Consider the following 16,545-nt stretch of genomic DNA (forward strand, 5'->3'; position numbering starts at 1 on the left):
GCTGGAGAATCCTTTTATCCCGATTTTCCTTTTCCCACTGATCCTTTGGAGGAGGTCCCTGTGATCCATGGCCAGATCTGGGCTCAGGGAGGGGTTTCATGGCAGTCCTTTCCTCTGGCTGCTGGGGCCAGGCTCTGCTCCTGATGGGGTAAAAGGCAGGAACACTCCTGGTGCTGCTATTCCTGTGCTGCCTTTCCCTCCTCCCCAGAGGAAATCCCCATTTCCTGCTGTCCCAGCTTTAATTCCCAAATCCCAGTGCTCCCAGTTCCCGTCCCTGTGGTTTTCCTTGCAGCTGGAGGATGAGGCCCTCAAGTTCATCGGTGCCCACTGTCCTGAGCTGGTGACCCTGAACCTGCAGACCTGCCTGGTGAGTGGCACTGCCCAGGATTCCCTCATGGAATGTGCTCCATCCCCTGCCCACGGGGCACTTGTCACCAGCAGCTCCTTGGTGGCACCTGAGGGGCACTGAGCCCCTCACCTTTGCTGTGTCAGGGGTGTTTCTCTCTTCCCTCTGAACTTATCTGTGGGATGAGCTGGAAAAACCCTTCCCATCAGGCTGGGCTGATGCTGCCAGGCCTCTCCTCTCATCCCCGTGCAGAACTGAGCCCACAGAGACACTTCTCCTGCACAGAAGGGCCCTCAACCATCTCTGCAGCGCCAAAAATGTGTGTTTATGCCAAAAAATAGATTGGCATGGGCTCTCTGTCTGTGCCAGCACAGTCTGGCACAGGAACAGGGATGGATGGAGCCCTTGTGTTCAGGGATGGGACTGGAGGGACCCCCTGTGTCCAGGGACAGGGATGGACAGAGCCCCTGTGCCCAGGGATGGACAAATTCCCTGTGCCCAGGGATGGACAAATTCCCTGTGCCCAGAGACAGGGATGGACAGACTCCCTGTGTCTTTCCAAGCAGGAATTACAAAGCCCTGCAGGACTCCCACCGCCTTCCCCCATCCCTCACCGTGTCCAGCTCCAAAACATTTCCCTGCAAATCCCTTCCCTGATACTCCCAAATCCATCAAGGTTTATCCTCCCTCTGCTGCTCCAGCGAAACACCTCCATAACAATTTCGGAGTGAAACATTTCCATATCAATTCTGGTGCCAAAAAGAGCTGGAATTTGGAGCTGGGAGGGACAAATCCTGCCAGGATTGAGGCAGCTGTGCTTTCCCTGGCAGCAAATCACGGACGATGGGCTCATCACCATCTGCAGGGGCTGCCACAAGCTGCAGTCCCTGTGTGCTTCTGGCTGCTCCAACATCACTGATGCCATCCTCAACGCCCTGGGACAGAACTGCCCACGCCTCCGGTGAGTTCTCCCAGCATTTCCCCCCTGGAACACTCAGCAGAGGGTCCAGCTGGTCCCTCAGCCATTTCACCCCCAAAGGTTTTTCCCAGTTTTTGTCCCTGAGCTTTTTTTTTCCCAGTTTTTATCCCTGAGCTTTTTTTCCCCCCAGTTTTTATCCCTACGCTTTTTGTCCCTGAGCTGTTTTTTTGGAACAGGGTGGTTGTGATTTTTAGGTTGGCCCCAAATTCTTGGGGTTTAAAAGAGCTCCCAGCATGGTACCCACACTGTATCTCCATGTGTATCCATCAAAAGAAAATTTTGGGATTGGGTGAACCTTTCCAGAGGTGCAGAAACTCAACCAGGATAAATCCCACCCCAAATTCCAGAGGAGGAATGGCAGTTTTTGGCTTCTACCTCTGTCAGGGTTGGGATTGAGGCACTTGAGAGGATGGTTTGTGTTCAAACTCGGGTGTTTGTTGCTCCTTATCAGTGTGTTAAATAATTTCCTATATTTTAAGCTGGAATTCCCAACCTAAGGCAGGAATTTTGTGTTCAAACTCGGGTGTTTATTGTTCCTTATCAGTGCTGCAGCCTCACAGCAGTGAGTTCTGCAGTCTCTCAGTAGCAAGGCACAAAATGCCCAACTGGCTTTTGTTCCAAGGTCTTTTAAGGCTAAATGATCCAATTAAGAAATGACACCTCAATTATTTTCACTTTTAACCCAATAACTGCCTACTCAAAGCCTGCACTGTGGACTTTTCTGTCCAGTTACAAAACACCACCCAAACCCCTGGAGGAGAAGGAAGAAGAAGGTGAAGAAGAACAAACCTAAAACCTCCATCTCGCCCCAATGTATTTCTATATTCTAAAACCCCAAACTCTGAATTTTCCACCCTGTGCTGTTACACACTCCTAACCAACTCCACACCATAATCCCAGTGCTGTTAATTAATTTTGGAATCTTTCTGCACAGCCTCAGGTTAAATCCTGGGAGTCAGAGTCTCTCAGAAAGTTTAAAATTCTCAACATCCAATACTCCAATATCCGAATTCCTCCCCGTGAGGGTGTCAGATCCTGGATCAGCTCCACGAGGACGTGGGGTGACCCTGGCTGGGGACATTCCCGTGTCCCCTGCTGCTCTCCCTGGAATGGAGGGGTCTCCTGAGGTCATTCCAAAAAAATCTCCATTTTTTGGGAGATTTTGGGGCTCCACCACGGTTCTTTCCTTGTGTCCTGCAGAATATTGGAAGTGGCCAGGTGTTCCCAGCTGACCGACGTGGGCTTCACCACCCTGGCCAGGGTAAGAGCCCAGTTCCTCCTTCCCCTCCTGCTTTTCCTTCCTTTTCATGGCAAAAAAAAAAATCACCCAGGAGGTTTGGGAACACTTTGAATTTTGGGTGGAAGCTTAAAGTCCAAAAATTTGGTTTTATGGGATATTTGGCATCGTTCTGGCTCACACACCTGGGAGGATTTGCAGCCAAACCACAGGAAATGTTAAATATTTTAGTTATAAACTTCACTGGTTTTGTCTAAGTGTAACTTCCTTTACTCTCCATGCTTAAAAAACCCCTTAAATGAATGAAATTTCCTTTATCATCCTTCAGAAAGAAGCACCAAATTTTCCTTCCAGTAGTGATATCTCTTCGAGTAACCCCTTAATTTTTAAAGCAAACTATCTTTGTGGTGGTATATTTTATATTTATATTTATATTTATATTTATATTTATATTTATATTTATATTTATATTTATATAATGCTATTGTTTCTATATTTGTTTTTCTAATATTTCTATTTGATTTACTATTTATTCTCATATTTGTAATATAATATATTTACATTTATTATATTTACATTTTTATGGATTCATATTTATATTTAATGTCTGGATTTTACATTCACCATGGATGTTTGGAATTCTCTATTCCTAGAATTGCCATGAGCTTGAAAAAATGGATCTGGAAGAGTGTGTCCAGGTAGGAATGCCACCTCAGGATGTTTCTCTTGCAGAAATGTGGAAAATTGGTAGAAAATTAAGAGATTTTCTCCAAATCAGAACTTTATGTGGAATCCTGTAGGGGAGAGTGGCTGGGTTTGGAGAGGAAAATGTTGGGAATGAGGTTTTATCCTTGGTTTGGATTCCATGGGAACTGTGCTGTAAATTAGAAATATTTAAGAGTGAGAGATCCTGGATCAAATAATGGATTTGTGAGAGAAAATCCCAGATTTTTGAGGGGAAATCCCAGAGAAAAATCTTACCTTGCTAAAAATAACGGGAGTTTCCACTGATTTGGAAAACCATGGGGGAAATTGTGAAGCAGCAATGATTCTGGAGGATTGGAATTTACAGGGAAAAGGGTGGAATTGACCCAAAATTCCATAAAAAAACCTCCAAACCCGAGGTTAGATTGGAAATGGATTGAGCCTGAGACAAAGGGAATGGGATTGTGATTCCTGGGAACAGCTGGACGCCGTGTCCTGCAATTCTGGGCAGAAATTTGGGATATAAAGAGGGAATGTCACCAGCCCAGGCAGGAAAGGATTGGGAATTAACCCTTAAAAGGAAGAAACAAAGCTGAGCCAGAGCAGAAATCCATCCCAGGCAGCTCCTGTGGGGGTTTGGGATTGGGAACCTTCGTGTGGGATTCCTTCTTCCTGAAGAAAACCAGGAGCTGGGCAATCTGCAGGGTGTTCAGAGGGAATCTGAGCCCTCCTTGTCCTTCCAGAGGCACATTTGGGACACATTTGGGAGCTGATTTCAGCTCCTTAGGGAATTTTAAAAATCCAGTGATGCCTCTGCATCCCAGTTCTCCAAGGGCAGGAGGTGTTTTCCATGGTGGAAAATCCAGGTGGATTCCTGTGGGGAAATCACATGGATTAAGGAAAATCCTGCAGTTTTGCTTTGGTAGGAGAGAAAAAAAAACCCCAAATCCTTGTGCCCAGCACCAACATAAAAAGGGTTTTTCCCTCTTTTCCAGATTACAGACAGCACACTAATCCAGCTTTCCATACACTGTCCACGGCTGCAGGTCCTGGTGAGTATTCCAAGGAGCACTTCCAGCGTTTCCTTTCTCCAAACAAATGGATTTTAAACACTCCCTGACTTCACAGTTGGAAGAATTCTGCTGGAAACCTGACCCTGAGGAACCTCTCGTCCCTCCCCTGCTGCTCACAGCAATCCCCACAGGGGAAGGGTTGTGGGGATTCTCCCAGGAGCAGAATTCCAAGTGGGATCTGTCTGTGGGAGAGGAACCTGGAGGGCAGCTAGGAGCTGCAATGCTCAGTGCCTCTGGAAAGCCACATTCCTTTTGGGCCTGAATCTCTGGGAATTTGGTCTCTGTCGCCCCTGGGTTTGTGCCATGAGGGATCCTGTCCTGGAGGGTGTGGGAATGTGGGTTCTGCAGCGTAGTCATCCCTCAGGAAAGCCAGTTCCAGCTCCTGGCTCAGGCCCTGCTTCCTCCTCGAGGACTTTCCAGGTGAATTCCCCCAAAAATCCACACTGAGGGGGGATTCCTGTATTCCTGCTGCTTCTTGGATCCAGGCCAGGGCCCTTCCCACAGTGGGTGAGGCCACAGCTGTCCCAAAGGTGGGTTCTGCTGGAATTTCTGTGCCACCCTGGGGTCTCATCCCTGCAGAGCTGCATTCCCCTGGAACCATGGAAGGGACCCTAAAGATCCTCCTGTTCCCGTGGGCAGGGACACCTTCCACTCTATCCCAGGTGCTCAGAGCCAAATCCAGCCTGGCCTTGAACACTTCAGGGATTTGGGGGCAGCCACAGCTTCTCAGGGCACGCTGTGCCAGGGAGGAATTTTCCCCCTGCAGCTGGAAGTTGGAGCTGGAATCTCATCACTCCTCAGAAACCACAGAGCCCAGTGGCTCCAGCACAAGGAGCAAACCCAGCCCCACCAACCTCCATCCCCAGCGAGGTTCTGGCAGGATTTTGGGCTGTCAGGAGCTGGGTTTTGTCGGAATCTGAGGTATTGATGATTCTGAGATTGTAGAAAGTCTCTGTCTTTCTGCCCCGCTGCCAAAGCAGAAGCCATAATTCATCTGTGCTGTTTCAAGGTTGTTTATTCTGTTCATCTCTAACATGTTCTGCTGCCCTGCCGCAGCTCTGTCCTGCAGGGCAGCGTGTGGGGCTCTGCCCTCAGTGGGATGGTACAAACATTAAATACCACAAACTACCTGTGCTGGATTTACAATAACGTGCCAATATCTGTCACCTACGTTGGACAGTGTGTCCCCAGCCTGAACCAACAGAAAAATGCCAACACCACAGTGAAACATGGAGGGCATGAAGAAGGAGAAAAAGGACAAGGCACACCCAATTTCCTCCATCTTGTCCCCTTTGAACCCCTAATCTAGAATCCTAAAATTTTACTTTTGTACCCGTGCCACACTGAATTATTGCTTATATCAAACACTCAGAGCTGGTAATTGATCCTGTAAGGTTGAAAACTCTTTTCCATGGACAGAGATCACAGCCAGTGTCTCTGGGGGCTCTGTCCAGGGGGGTTCCTGACCCCTGCCAGGGTCCCAGGGCAGCCAGAGGGAAGCCCTGGGTTCCCACAGGTTTAACCCCTCCGTTTGGGGACAGAGTTTATCCCACTGCGAGCTGATCACGGACGACGGGATCCGACACCTGGGCAACGGCGCCTGCGCCCACGACCGCCTGGAGGTGATCGAGCTGGACAACTGCCCCCTGATCACCGACGCCTCCCTGGAGCACCTCAAGAGCTGCCACAGCCTGGAGAGGATAGAACTGTACGACTGCCAGCAGATCACACGGGCCGGGATCAAGAGACTCAGGGTGAGCAGCGACCCAGAGGAGCTGGGATGGGGAGGGTTTATTTACAGGGAGGAGCTGGGATTGGATTTATCCACAGGGAGGAGTTGGGATGGGGAGGGTTTATCCATAGGGAGGAGCTGGGATTGGGTTTATCCTAAGGAGGAGCTGGGATGGGGAAGGTTTATCCATAGGGAGGAGCTGGGATCAGGAGGGTTTGTCCTAAGGAAGAGCTGGGATTGGGTTTATCCATCGGGAGGGCTGAGCTGGCAGAGCTCCCATCACCAGCTGCTCGTGCTCAAAAGATTGTGAGAACCCTCAGCAGTGGATTTGGAGTCAGGGAAAGGTGGAATGGTTTGGCTTGGACACTTGGCACCATCCTTGGACACTTCAGGGCTCCAGGGGCAGCCACAGCTTCTCTGGGCACCTGTGCCAGGGCCTCACCCTGTCAGGAAGGAATTTCTGCCCAGTGTCCCCTCCTGAGGTGTAAAAGAAGAGCAATGGTGACGTTTTCTCTGCCAAGAGAATACGGATCTATAAAGTAACACCATAAAATTACGGAATTTTGGCGTGGTTTGGGTTGGGAAAGCCCATCCAGTCCCACTGGAAGGGCAGAGTGGAAGGGCAGAGACCTTCCACTATCCCAGACTGCTCCAAACCCCATCCAACCTCGCCCAGCGATGGGGATTCCACCAATTCCCAATTAATGGCACTGGAGGAGCCTCATTCCCTGGGGATTCCACCAATTCCCAATTAATGGCCCCAGAGGTGCCACATTCCCAGGAGGTGCCTCATTCCCAGGCCGGGTGGCCATGGCACTTGTGGCTGTGCCTGCCCCCGGCTCTCCCTGATCTGTCCCTGATTCCTGCCCCACGTTTCCCGTTCCAGACCCACCTGCCCAACATCAAGGTCCACGCTTACTTCGCCCCGGTGACCCCTCCGCCCTCGGTGGGCGGCAGCCGGCAGCGCTTCTGCAGATGCTGCATCATCCTATGACAGCGGAGCTCCCCCACGCCGGGCCGGACCCGCGGCGCTCCGGGCACGCCGGATCCTCGCAGGGACGCCGCCCCAGCCTCGTCTGCCAGCCCCAGTGAGCAGGGCTGGGGTGCCCCCCACACCCCCCGGGACCCCGGCGGGATGGAGCCGCGGCTGGGTCGGCCTGGTGTCCCGAAGCGTTCCTGCTGGGAATGCCCCGCGGGGAGGAGGGGAGAGATCCCAGCCTGGAGGGTCCCTGGTGCTGCTGGCGGGGTTGGAAAAGGAGCAGAGATCCTGGGGAAAGGGGAGAGAGGAACACGTTTTAACCCTGTTGTGTGGAAGGGAAAATCCCAACAAACCTGAACGGCCCAACGAGCTCCGTGTGTCAGGGAGGGAATGGAGCAGCAGCTGCTGAGCCAGGATGGGCCTGGGATCCAGGATTTACCTGGGATCAGGGATTTTCTTGGGATCCGGGATTTCCCTGGGATCTGGGATTTCCCTGGGATCCCAGATTTCCCTGTCGTCCAGGATGTACCTGGGATCCTGGATTTCCCTGGGATCCCAGACTTCCCTGGGATCCCAGATTTCCCTCTGGTCCAGGATTTTCCTGGGATCTGGGATGTACCTGGGATCCTGATTTCCCTGGGATCCCGGATTTCCCTGTGGTTCAGGATTTCCCTGGGATCTGGGATGTACCTGGGATTCTGGATGTACTTGGGATCCCGGATTTCCCCGGGATCTGGGATGTACCTGAGCTCCAGGATGTCCCTGGGATCCTGGATTTCCCTGGCATCCTGGATTTTCCCTGAGATCTCAGATTTCCCTGTGCTCCAGGATTCCCCTGTGGTTCCCTGCTCCCACCTGAGCACGCTCACACGGAGTCTGATCTTCCCTGTGTCCGTGGCATCCAGCTCAGAGGCTTCCCAGATTCTTCCCAGATTGTTGTGATAGAGATTGGAATTCCTAATGCCACATATTTTACCCTCCTCAAATCCTTTTTTTCCTTTTTTTTTTTTTTTTTTTTTTTTAGGTTTTTTTCCAAATTTTTTCCCAATTCAGTCATTTCTCGAGACTTCCCAGCCCAAAGCCACAAATCCATAAGGATTTGGTTTTTTCCCCAGGAGAAGCCTGGACCTGTGGTGTGCTGTCAGGAAGATTTTAAAGGAGCACAGGGATCTGCGCCCCAGGCTGGGTGCGATCAGGGTGTCCAAATTTACCCCAAATCCAGGTTTTATCCCAATGACAAGGATACAGTTCTCCATACAGGGAATAACATACCCAAATATATAATTCTCAGTACGGGGAGACAGTTTAAAGGACTGGGAGTTCCCTCCTGCTGTCCTTTCCCTCCATCCTCCCCACGAGGAAAAGCAAAGTGAAGCTTCTTGCTCGTTGCCCCGATGAAGAATTCGGGATTCCCAGTCGGAGCAGGGCTGGGGTCCCCCCTCGCTCCCCGTGAGGGCCCTTCCCCACCTCCCCACCCTCCTCAGGTAAGTCTGGAGCCCCGGCATGGGCTCTGCCTGTGCCAGGCCCAGCTCTGGGGGGGATGGGGGGTCCGTGGCTGCTTTTTTGGGGGCGTTTCAGGCGAAATCAGCACAGGGGAGCCCCGACTGACCGAATTCCAGGAGCTGCTGGGCAGATCCCGAGGGTTTAAGGGGGTGTCCGCCCTTCCCTCCCTGCTGAGGAATCTCCTGGTGGGCACAGAGCAGCTGCAGCAGCAGGACTTGGCTGCTTCAGGGGCTGGGCTTGGGGTTTTCCCATCAGGAATTCCAAGGACAATTCGCTGTTCCCAGCAGGAGGGTCCCGGGAGCCCCCCTGGAGCTGCACCCCTCATCTCCCCCAGCCCCCCCAGTCTGCTCGGAGCGACTCCAGGCTGCTGTGGTTAAAAGGATGCTGTCAATGCCCTCCTGTAGGTGGCTTTTCATCCCTTCTATTTATTCAACTCCTCCCTGGCGCTGTGGATTCTCCCCCTCTCCTCGGGCGCCTTCGTTTCCAGAACTTTCTCCAGGTTTCGGGGCGGTGGCAGGCTGGACGGGTCACCCGGCAATCACAGGATTTGCACAACTCTGGGAAAATAAAGAGACAAAACACTTTTGTTCGGTTCCCACTGTGGCAGGGGAGAGCAAGAGCGGGGTGTTGGAGCCAGGGCGTGGTTGGCTGGCTGATCCCTTTGTAACAGAGCAGAGTTTTCCAGGGAAAACTCCGGAACACAGAACCCAAAGCAATTTTATTTTCTGTTTGCAGACCAGGGTGACAGCATTAAGGTAGCTCAAACTTCTTGACAGTGTCCTTTTAAGTCAATTATCCGTCTTCAAATGGACTCTTCCTGATGTTTATATTTATAAATACCAATAAACACCATTTTCCAAGCCGTGTCTCGCTGGGGGAGTCACTTGGTGGAGGAAAATCCATGGGGCAGCTCCTGATGGGGGAGCTGTGAGTGTTTCCGTGGGTTCAGGAATGGTTTGGGGTGGAAGGACCTTGGAGCTCATCCAGGGACTCCTTCCACAGCCCGGGATGTCCCAGGTTTGTCCTTCCCTGGGGTTTTCCCGGCTGGGAGCCGGTGGCTGAGCTCAGTGCCCGCAGTGGGGAGGAATTGCTCCATCCTGGGGATTTCTGGGGGTTCTGGGACAGCCCTGGAGGAGGATCCCGTCCCATTTCCAAACCTCCCTCCCAGTGGAGTTTTCCAGAGCCTGGATTTGCCTTCCAGCCCCCCCTGGACTCCCAACGGGAGCAGGGACCGAGGGACTCTCCAGGAACCAGCCTGGGACCTTCTGGGGTGAAGATCCTCCAGCGAGGCTGAGCAGATCCAGTGGAACCAAAAAAAAGAGAATTTTCTGGGCTTTGAAGGCACTTTTATCCCAATTCTGTGACAGAGTGAGGATGGGGCAGGTGGGAAGTGAGTGTTTCAAACCAACAAATTCCTGTTTTTGCACATCTGTGTAATTCCCTTTGTATTGCTTGATTTTCTCTGTTCATGGCTGGCTGCTTCTGTGGGTTTTGGGGTAAGTCGGTGGGTTTTTTTGGCAGGATAGGGGTGGATTTGCCTGGAAAATATCCTAAATTTGGGGGTGTTATCCCTTTTTGCTTTCTCTTCTGGCATCCAGGTCAAGGTTTCTGCCCTCCCAAAGCCCGGCAGAGGCTCCTGTGCTGCAGCTTGGGGCCAAAACGATGGAGAAAATCAAGGAGGAGCCAATTTTCCTCCTCAATTCCCAGCTCAGCTCGTGCCCTGCCAACCTGGGAGTGTCACCAGCGGTGTCCCACCACCTCCCTGTCCCTGACCTCACCTGGAAGCTCAGAGTTGATTTTTGAGGGATGAGGGAATCCATCCGCTGCTCCCTGTCCCGGGCTGGGAATGTCACCAGCAGTGCCACGCCCGGGGCTCTTTGTGCTTCATCCTCTGTCCCCAGAGGTGCAGCTGAGCCCACCCGGGGGTCCCCAGGGGCTGCGACCCCGGGGTGAGACCCCTCCTCTCTGCAGCGCCCCAGTCTCCAGCCCCGTCCCCATCCCGCTGCAGGACTGGGCGTGGGGGGCCCTGGGGGCTTTGGCACCCAAATTTGGGCTCGGGGGTCCCAGGGGCCGGACAGAGGAGCTGGGGGTGTCAGATTTGGGGGTGTCACACACTGGGGGGATGTCACACCCAGCTGGTGCCATTGTTGTGATGAGCTGGGGGGGTCTCAGCCCCATTTTGGGGTGGTGGTCCCTCCCCATCTCATTAAACCGCTCCAGGGCAGGGGCAGAGCTCCCCAGGCCGTGTCCGTCTTGTCTGTCCTGGGGGTTCCCTGCCGCGAGCCCCAGCCCTGGGTCCGTCTCCTCTGGGGGTGCTGAGTCCCCCCAAAACCTCCCCCAGCCCCTCTGGGGGGGGTTCAGGGGCTGTGGGGAAGGGCCCCACACAGAATTCCCAGCGGCGATTCCCTCCCCACAGGCACAACCCTCGGGAATTGCCCGGGAAGCTTTATTGGATCCCGGGGATGGAACACGCTCAGCGCAGGGGACAGACAGCCCGCGGTCACTTCCCGGCCTCCTCCTCCTCCTCCTCCTCGGGAGGGGGTTCTGATGGCAGAGGTTCTGATGGCGGTCACTTCTTGGCCTCCTCCTCCTTGGAGAGGGTTTTGATGATCTCCTCCTTCTTGGCCTGCAGCCGCTCCTCCCGGCGCTTCCGTGCCTCCTTGGTCTTGGAGCGCCGCGCCTCCGCCTGGTCCCTGCGGGGCGGGGGAGTGAGGAAGGACCGGGCTGGGAGCGGCCCCGAGCTCTGCCCCGCCTGCCCCAGCCCAGCACCGCCACAGATCCCGCAGGGTCCCGGCATTCCCATCCGCTCATGCCAAGGAGCTCTTTTGTTTTTGGGGGGTCACTTGTAATCCCAGAGTGAGAAAATCCAGCTTTTCCCCACCCCAAGGACACTGTGGGATTTTGCAATCCCTCCCCTGCCCTGGTTAATCATTCACCCGATCCAGCAGCTGGGCAGGGATTTCCCATTTCCACCTCAGGGATTTCCCAGTTCCCACCTCAGGGATTTCCCAGTTCCCACCTCAGTCAGGGATTTCCCAGCTCCCACCTCAGTCAGGGATTTCCCAGCTCCCACCTCAGTCAGGGATTTCCCAGCTCCCACCTCATGGATTTCCAGGATTTCCCATATCCCAGCTCACAGATTTCCAGGATTTCCCATATCCCAGCTCAGAGATTTCCAGGATTTCCCAGTTCCCAGCTCAGGGATTTCCAGGATTTCCCAGTTCCCAGCTCAGGGATTTCCAGGATTTCCCATTTCCCAGCTCGGTGAAACACAAATCCCCGTGTTTCCCTGCTGCCAGGCTGGGCTGGATACCTCCCGGAGCCCCTCTGGAATGATCCAGGGGGGATTTTTCCCTGCCCACTCACGCCAGGAGCTTCTTGCGGGCCTTGTCGGCCTTCAGCTTGTGGATGTGCTCCATCAGGATCCGCTTGTTCTTGAACACGTTACCCTTCACCTTCAGGTACAGGCTGTGGTACCTGCGGGGGGGACGGACTGGGCTGGACTGGGAGCACTGGGATGGACTGGGATGGGAACACTGGGGTGGGAGCACTGGGATAGACTGGGAGCATGGGGGTGGACTGGGAGCACGGGGGTGGACTGGGGTGGGAACACTGGGGTGGACTGGGAGCACTGGAATGGACTGGGAGCACTGGAATGGACTGGGATGCACTGGGACGGGAGCATGGGGATGGGAGCACTGGGATGGGATATGGGGATGTCCCCGCCCCGCTGGCAACGTGGGAAGAAGCGCAGGGCCGAGGATTCAGGGCTCACCCCAGCCCTTGCTGGGAGAACTGGACCTGTCCAGGGACCCGTCTGGCCTATACTGGGAGGACTGGTCTATAGTGGGAAGACTGGTCCTGTGCTGTGCCTAACCCTAACCCACCTTCCTGAGGCTGGGAATGGCCAAGGAGGGCTGGGAATGCCTGGGGGCGCCCAGGGCAGGGCCGGGGTCGCCCAGGGCAGCGGAGCTCCGGGCTCAGGGCAGGACACACTCACATGTGGCGGTCGATCTTCTTGGACTCGCGGTAGCGCCGCAGCAGCCGCCGCAGGATCCGCATGCGCCGCATCCAGGTGACCTTCTCGGGCATGCGGGCGTTGGCCGTGCCCTTCCTCTTGCCTGGAGCAGGAGTGGGGTGAGAAGGAGCCCCAGTTCTGCCAGCTCAGCCCCACACCCAGCCCAGAGCTGTTCACCCTCCCCTTCAGCCCCAAGAAACCACCCCTGACACAGCCCAGGGGGTTCCTGTCACCAAACACAGGGGGGATGCCCCAGGGGGAGGGAGGTGGGGAATTCCCCCGTTCCCAGGGGGATGCAGCACTCCCTGATGGGGAATTTCCCCATTCCCAGGGGGATGCAGCACTCCCCAGTGTAATTCCCCCATTCCCAGGGGGATGTATCACTGAATTTCCCCATTCCTAGGGGGATGCAGCACTCCCTGATGGGGAATTTCCTCATTCCCAGGGGGATGCAGCACTCCCCAGTGTAATTCCCCCATTCTCAGAGGGATGTATCACTGAATTTCCCAATTCCCAGGGGGATGCAGCCCTCAATCCCCATTCCCAGGGGGATGCAGATCTCTCTGATGGTGAATTCCCCCATTCCCAGGGGGATGTATCACTGAATTTCCCCATTCCCAGGGGGATGCAGCACTCCCTGGTGTGATTCCCCCATTCCCAGGGGGATGCAGCACTCCATTCCCCATTCCCAGGGGGAAAGCAGCCCTCCCTGGTGGAGAATTTCCCCATTCCCAGGGGGATGCAGCACTGAATTTCCCCATTACCAGGCGGATGCAGCATTTCCTGATGTGATTTCCCCGTTCCCAGGGGAATGCAGCCCCCAATCCCCATTCCCAGGAGGAAGCAGCCCCCAATCCCCGTTCCCAGGAGAATTCAGCCCCCAATCCCCGTTCCCAGGGCTCTCACCGATGCCCATGTGCCGGCCCTTCCTGCGGGCCAGCGTGTTCTTCCTGCAGCGGGCGCGCGAGTGCACGGTCACGGGCTTGCGGATGATCAGCCCATCCTTGATCAGCTTCCGGATCTGCTGCCCTGCAAAGGCACCCGCAGCTGCTGGGGGCTGGGAGGCACCCAGGAACAGGGAGAGCACCCAGGAACGGAGAGAGCACTGTTTTCCTTCCTCACAGCCCTGTTCTCCTCCTCCTCCTCTCCTCACAGCCCTTTCTCCCCTCTCAGAACTGTTTCCCCTCCTCACAGCCCTTTCTCCTCTCTCAGATGTGTTTTCCCCCCCACTTCACCCACCGAACCTCCAGCAATCCCAATTCCCAATCCCAAATCCCAATTCATCACCCCAGACCACACCAGCAGCCACCCCAGCAGCGCAAATCCCCAAAACCACCCCGCTTTAGCCTACCAAAAACTCGCTGAATTTTACCCAAACCGAACCCTTTTGGGAGCTCTTTCCCAGACTCGCTTATTTTATCAACCTAAACCAACCCTGAGCTCCCCAAACCCTCTGTCCCCACCCTGCTGGGGGATCCCTGTGCCCCACAGAGCCCCCACAGACACCCCCAGAGCCCCCCACGCACGGGAGTTGGCGTTGGCGATCTCGTTGGTCTCATTGGGATCCAGCCAAACTTTCTTCTTCCCGCAGCGCAGCACGCTGGAGGCCAGCCTCTTCTGCAGCCGGAGCATGCTGCGGGGACACGGGCATGGATTGGGGGGGTTGGGCCCACAGGGACCCCAGAAACCCCTCGGGGACCCCAGAAACCCCTCAGGGACCCCAGAAACCCCTCAGGGACCCCAGAAACCCCACAAACTCCTCAGGGATCCCACAGCCCCCTCAGAAAACCCCCCACACCCCCCCCAGGACCCCACAGCCCCCCCCAGGGACCCCAGACCTCCTCCAGGGACCCCCAGCCCCCCACAAGCCCCCTCAAGGACCCCTGATGTCCTCCAGGGACCCCCCCAGCCCCCCAAGAGACCCCCTCAGCCTCTCCAGAAATCTGTGACCTCCTCCAAGTACCCACAGCCCCCTCAGGGACCCCTGATCTCCTCCAGGTACCCACAGCCCCCTCAGGGATCCTTCAGCCACATCAGCGACCCCACAGCCCCCCTCAGAGACCCCCGAACCCCTCAGGGACCCCCCCCCAGCCCCCTCAGGGGACTATGCCATCCTCCCCAGGCGACACCATCCCCCCTTTAGAGACCCTCCCTCCCGGCCAGGGGATCCCCACCTCCACCAAGGGACCCTGCGCTCCCCTTAGGGACCCTCACCCACTGCTCAGAACCACCAACATCCGGCTCAGGGACCTTCATCACCCCTCAGGGTCCCCACAACCCCCTCAGGAACTCCTCAGGCACCCCTCACCCCCCATCAGGGTCCCCACAGCCCCCTCAGGGATCCCTCACCCACCTCAGTGACTCTGCCCCTCCACCCCCACCCCACTCATGTCCCCAGCCCCAGCTCCCCAAATCCCCCACCCCGCACCAAGAGCCGCATCCCAGCACCCATCCCAGCTCCTTCACCCCCCACTCATCCCCCCACACCCCCATCCCGCCGCCCCGTCCCCTCAGCGCGGCCATTCCGCCCCTCCGCCATTTTCCCTCCAGGCCTGAGGGACCCGCGGCCGCCTCACATCGCCCGCAGCCGCCACCCAGCGCTGCCCGGATAGCTCCCCGGTTGTGAGAACGGTTCCCCGCCGCCCTGCAGCCCTCCCCGGTGCCTCCCGAGCCCGTTTTTAGCCCGGTTTAGGCGCGGCCGCGGTTCCGCTCCCACCTCATGGCGGCGGCGGCGGCGGCGGAGAGGCGGCGCTGGCCCCGCCCCCCGCCCGCGGCGCGTACCACCGGCCCCCCCCGCGCCCCTCCCCGCGGCCCCGCCGCGGCCTGAACGGCGATAAAGGAAAAATAGACATCAAGTCATCATTTTAACTCATTTAAAGCACACGCGTGGCGCTGGGACACGCGTGGGGTGTGTGGGAGAGGGGTGGGTACTGCCCTGGTCTCCCCTCTGCTGCGCGGGGATGGTACAGCCCGCGCGTGCGTGACGGGAATGACAGGGAGGGGACTGCGCATGCGCGGTGCGGGCGGGGGGGCGCGTGGAGGGATGGACTGGGATGGACTGGGATGGACTGGGATATACTGGGATGGACTGGGATAAACTGGGATGGACTGGGATGGACTGGGAGGGACTGGGATGGACTGGGATGGACTGGGATGGGACTGGGATGGAACTGGGATGGACTGGGATGGACTGGGATGGAACTGGGATAAACTGGGATGGACTGGGATGGACTGGGATATACTGGGATGGACTGGGATGGACTGGGATGGACTGGGATGGAACTGGGATGGAACTGGGATGGACTGGGAGGGACTGGAATAAACTGGGAAGGAACTGGGATGAACTGGGATCTCCGGGTTATCCCCAAAATCAGCCGGTGAACCCCAAATCCCCGGGGCGGGGCTGCTGCCGCTTCCCCAAACGGCCACCGAGTGCTCTGGGAGTGTCCCCAAACCCCCTGGGACTGTCCCCAAACCTCTGGAATTGTCCCCAAACTCTCTGGAAGTGTCCCCAAACCTCTGGAAATGTCGTCAAACCCTCTGGGAGTGCCACCGTACCTCCTGAAAATGTCCCCAAACCCTCTGGAATTGTCCCCAAACCCCCTGGAAATGTCCCCAAACCCCCTGAAAGTGTCCCCAAACCTCTGGAAATGTCCTCAAACCCTCTGGGAGTGTCCCTAAACCCCCTGGAAGCGTCCCCAAACCCTCTGGGAGTGTCCCCAAATCTCTGTAAGTGTCCCCAAACCCTCTGGGACTGCCACCAAACCCCCTGGAAGTGTCCCCAAACCCTTGGGAAGTGTCCCCGAACCCCCTGGAAATGTCCCCAAACCCTCAGAAGTGTCCCCAAACCCCCTGAACGTGTCCCCAAACCCCCTGGAAATGTCCCCAAACCTCTGGAATTGTCCCCAAGGTGCTGCCATGGGGCGCAGGGGGCACTGCCAGGAGAAGCAGCGGGGGGTGCCCACCCCGCGGG

General features: G+C 56.1%; 2 protein-coding genes across 5 annotated transcripts in view; one reads left to right on the forward strand and one right to left on the reverse strand.

Moving 5' to 3' along the window:
- FBXL20 (F-box and leucine rich repeat protein 20) overlaps positions 1-9,414 on the forward strand; it is a 34,152-nt gene extending 24,738 nt beyond the window's left edge. For 2 of the 3 annotated variants that reach the window (XM_041721541.2, XM_041721542.2), the window contains exons 9-15: positions 293-367; positions 1,177-1,307; positions 2,526-2,586; positions 3,216-3,260; positions 4,263-4,319; positions 5,882-6,094; positions 6,959-7,208. In XM_041721541.2, coding sequence (XP_041577475.1) covers positions 293-367; positions 1,177-1,307; positions 2,526-2,586; positions 3,216-3,260; positions 4,263-4,319; positions 5,882-6,094; positions 6,959-7,066 — 690 coding nt within the window. In that variant the 3' untranslated portion in view covers positions 7,067-7,208. Of the gene's footprint in view, positions 1-292; positions 368-1,176; positions 1,308-2,525; positions 2,587-3,215; positions 3,261-4,262; positions 4,320-5,881; positions 6,095-6,958 lie in introns of all 3 variants that reach the window. The other variant, XM_041721540.2, reaches the window with a different exon arrangement.
- A 1,572-nt stretch (positions 9,415-10,986) lies between these two features.
- RPL19 (ribosomal protein L19) lies at positions 10,987-15,401 on the reverse strand. 2 transcript variants are annotated; one of them, XM_041721547.2, is made up of 6 exons: positions 15,289-15,401; positions 14,099-14,205; positions 13,479-13,601; positions 12,555-12,675; positions 11,921-12,031; positions 10,987-11,247 (listed from the first exon to the last, which is right to left on the reverse strand). In XM_041721547.2, exons 1-6 carry the CDS (start codon positions 15,291-15,293, stop codon positions 11,124-11,126), a joined length of 591 nt encoding a protein of 196 aa, XP_041577481.1. In that variant the 5' UTR covers positions 15,294-15,401; the 3' UTR covers positions 10,987-11,123. The 2 variants fall into 2 exon arrangements, with proteins under 2 accessions (XP_041577481.1, XP_041577482.1); XM_041721548.2 differs by lacking the exon at positions 15,289-15,401 and adding an exon at positions 15,149-15,285.
- Positions 15,402-16,545: the final 1,144 nt, after the last annotated feature.

Source organism: Taeniopygia guttata, chromosome 27 (genome assembly GCF_048771995.1).
Source record: "Taeniopygia guttata chromosome 27, bTaeGut7.mat, whole genome shotgun sequence".
Taxonomy (NCBI): domain Eukaryota; kingdom Metazoa; phylum Chordata; class Aves; order Passeriformes; family Estrildidae; genus Taeniopygia; species Taeniopygia guttata.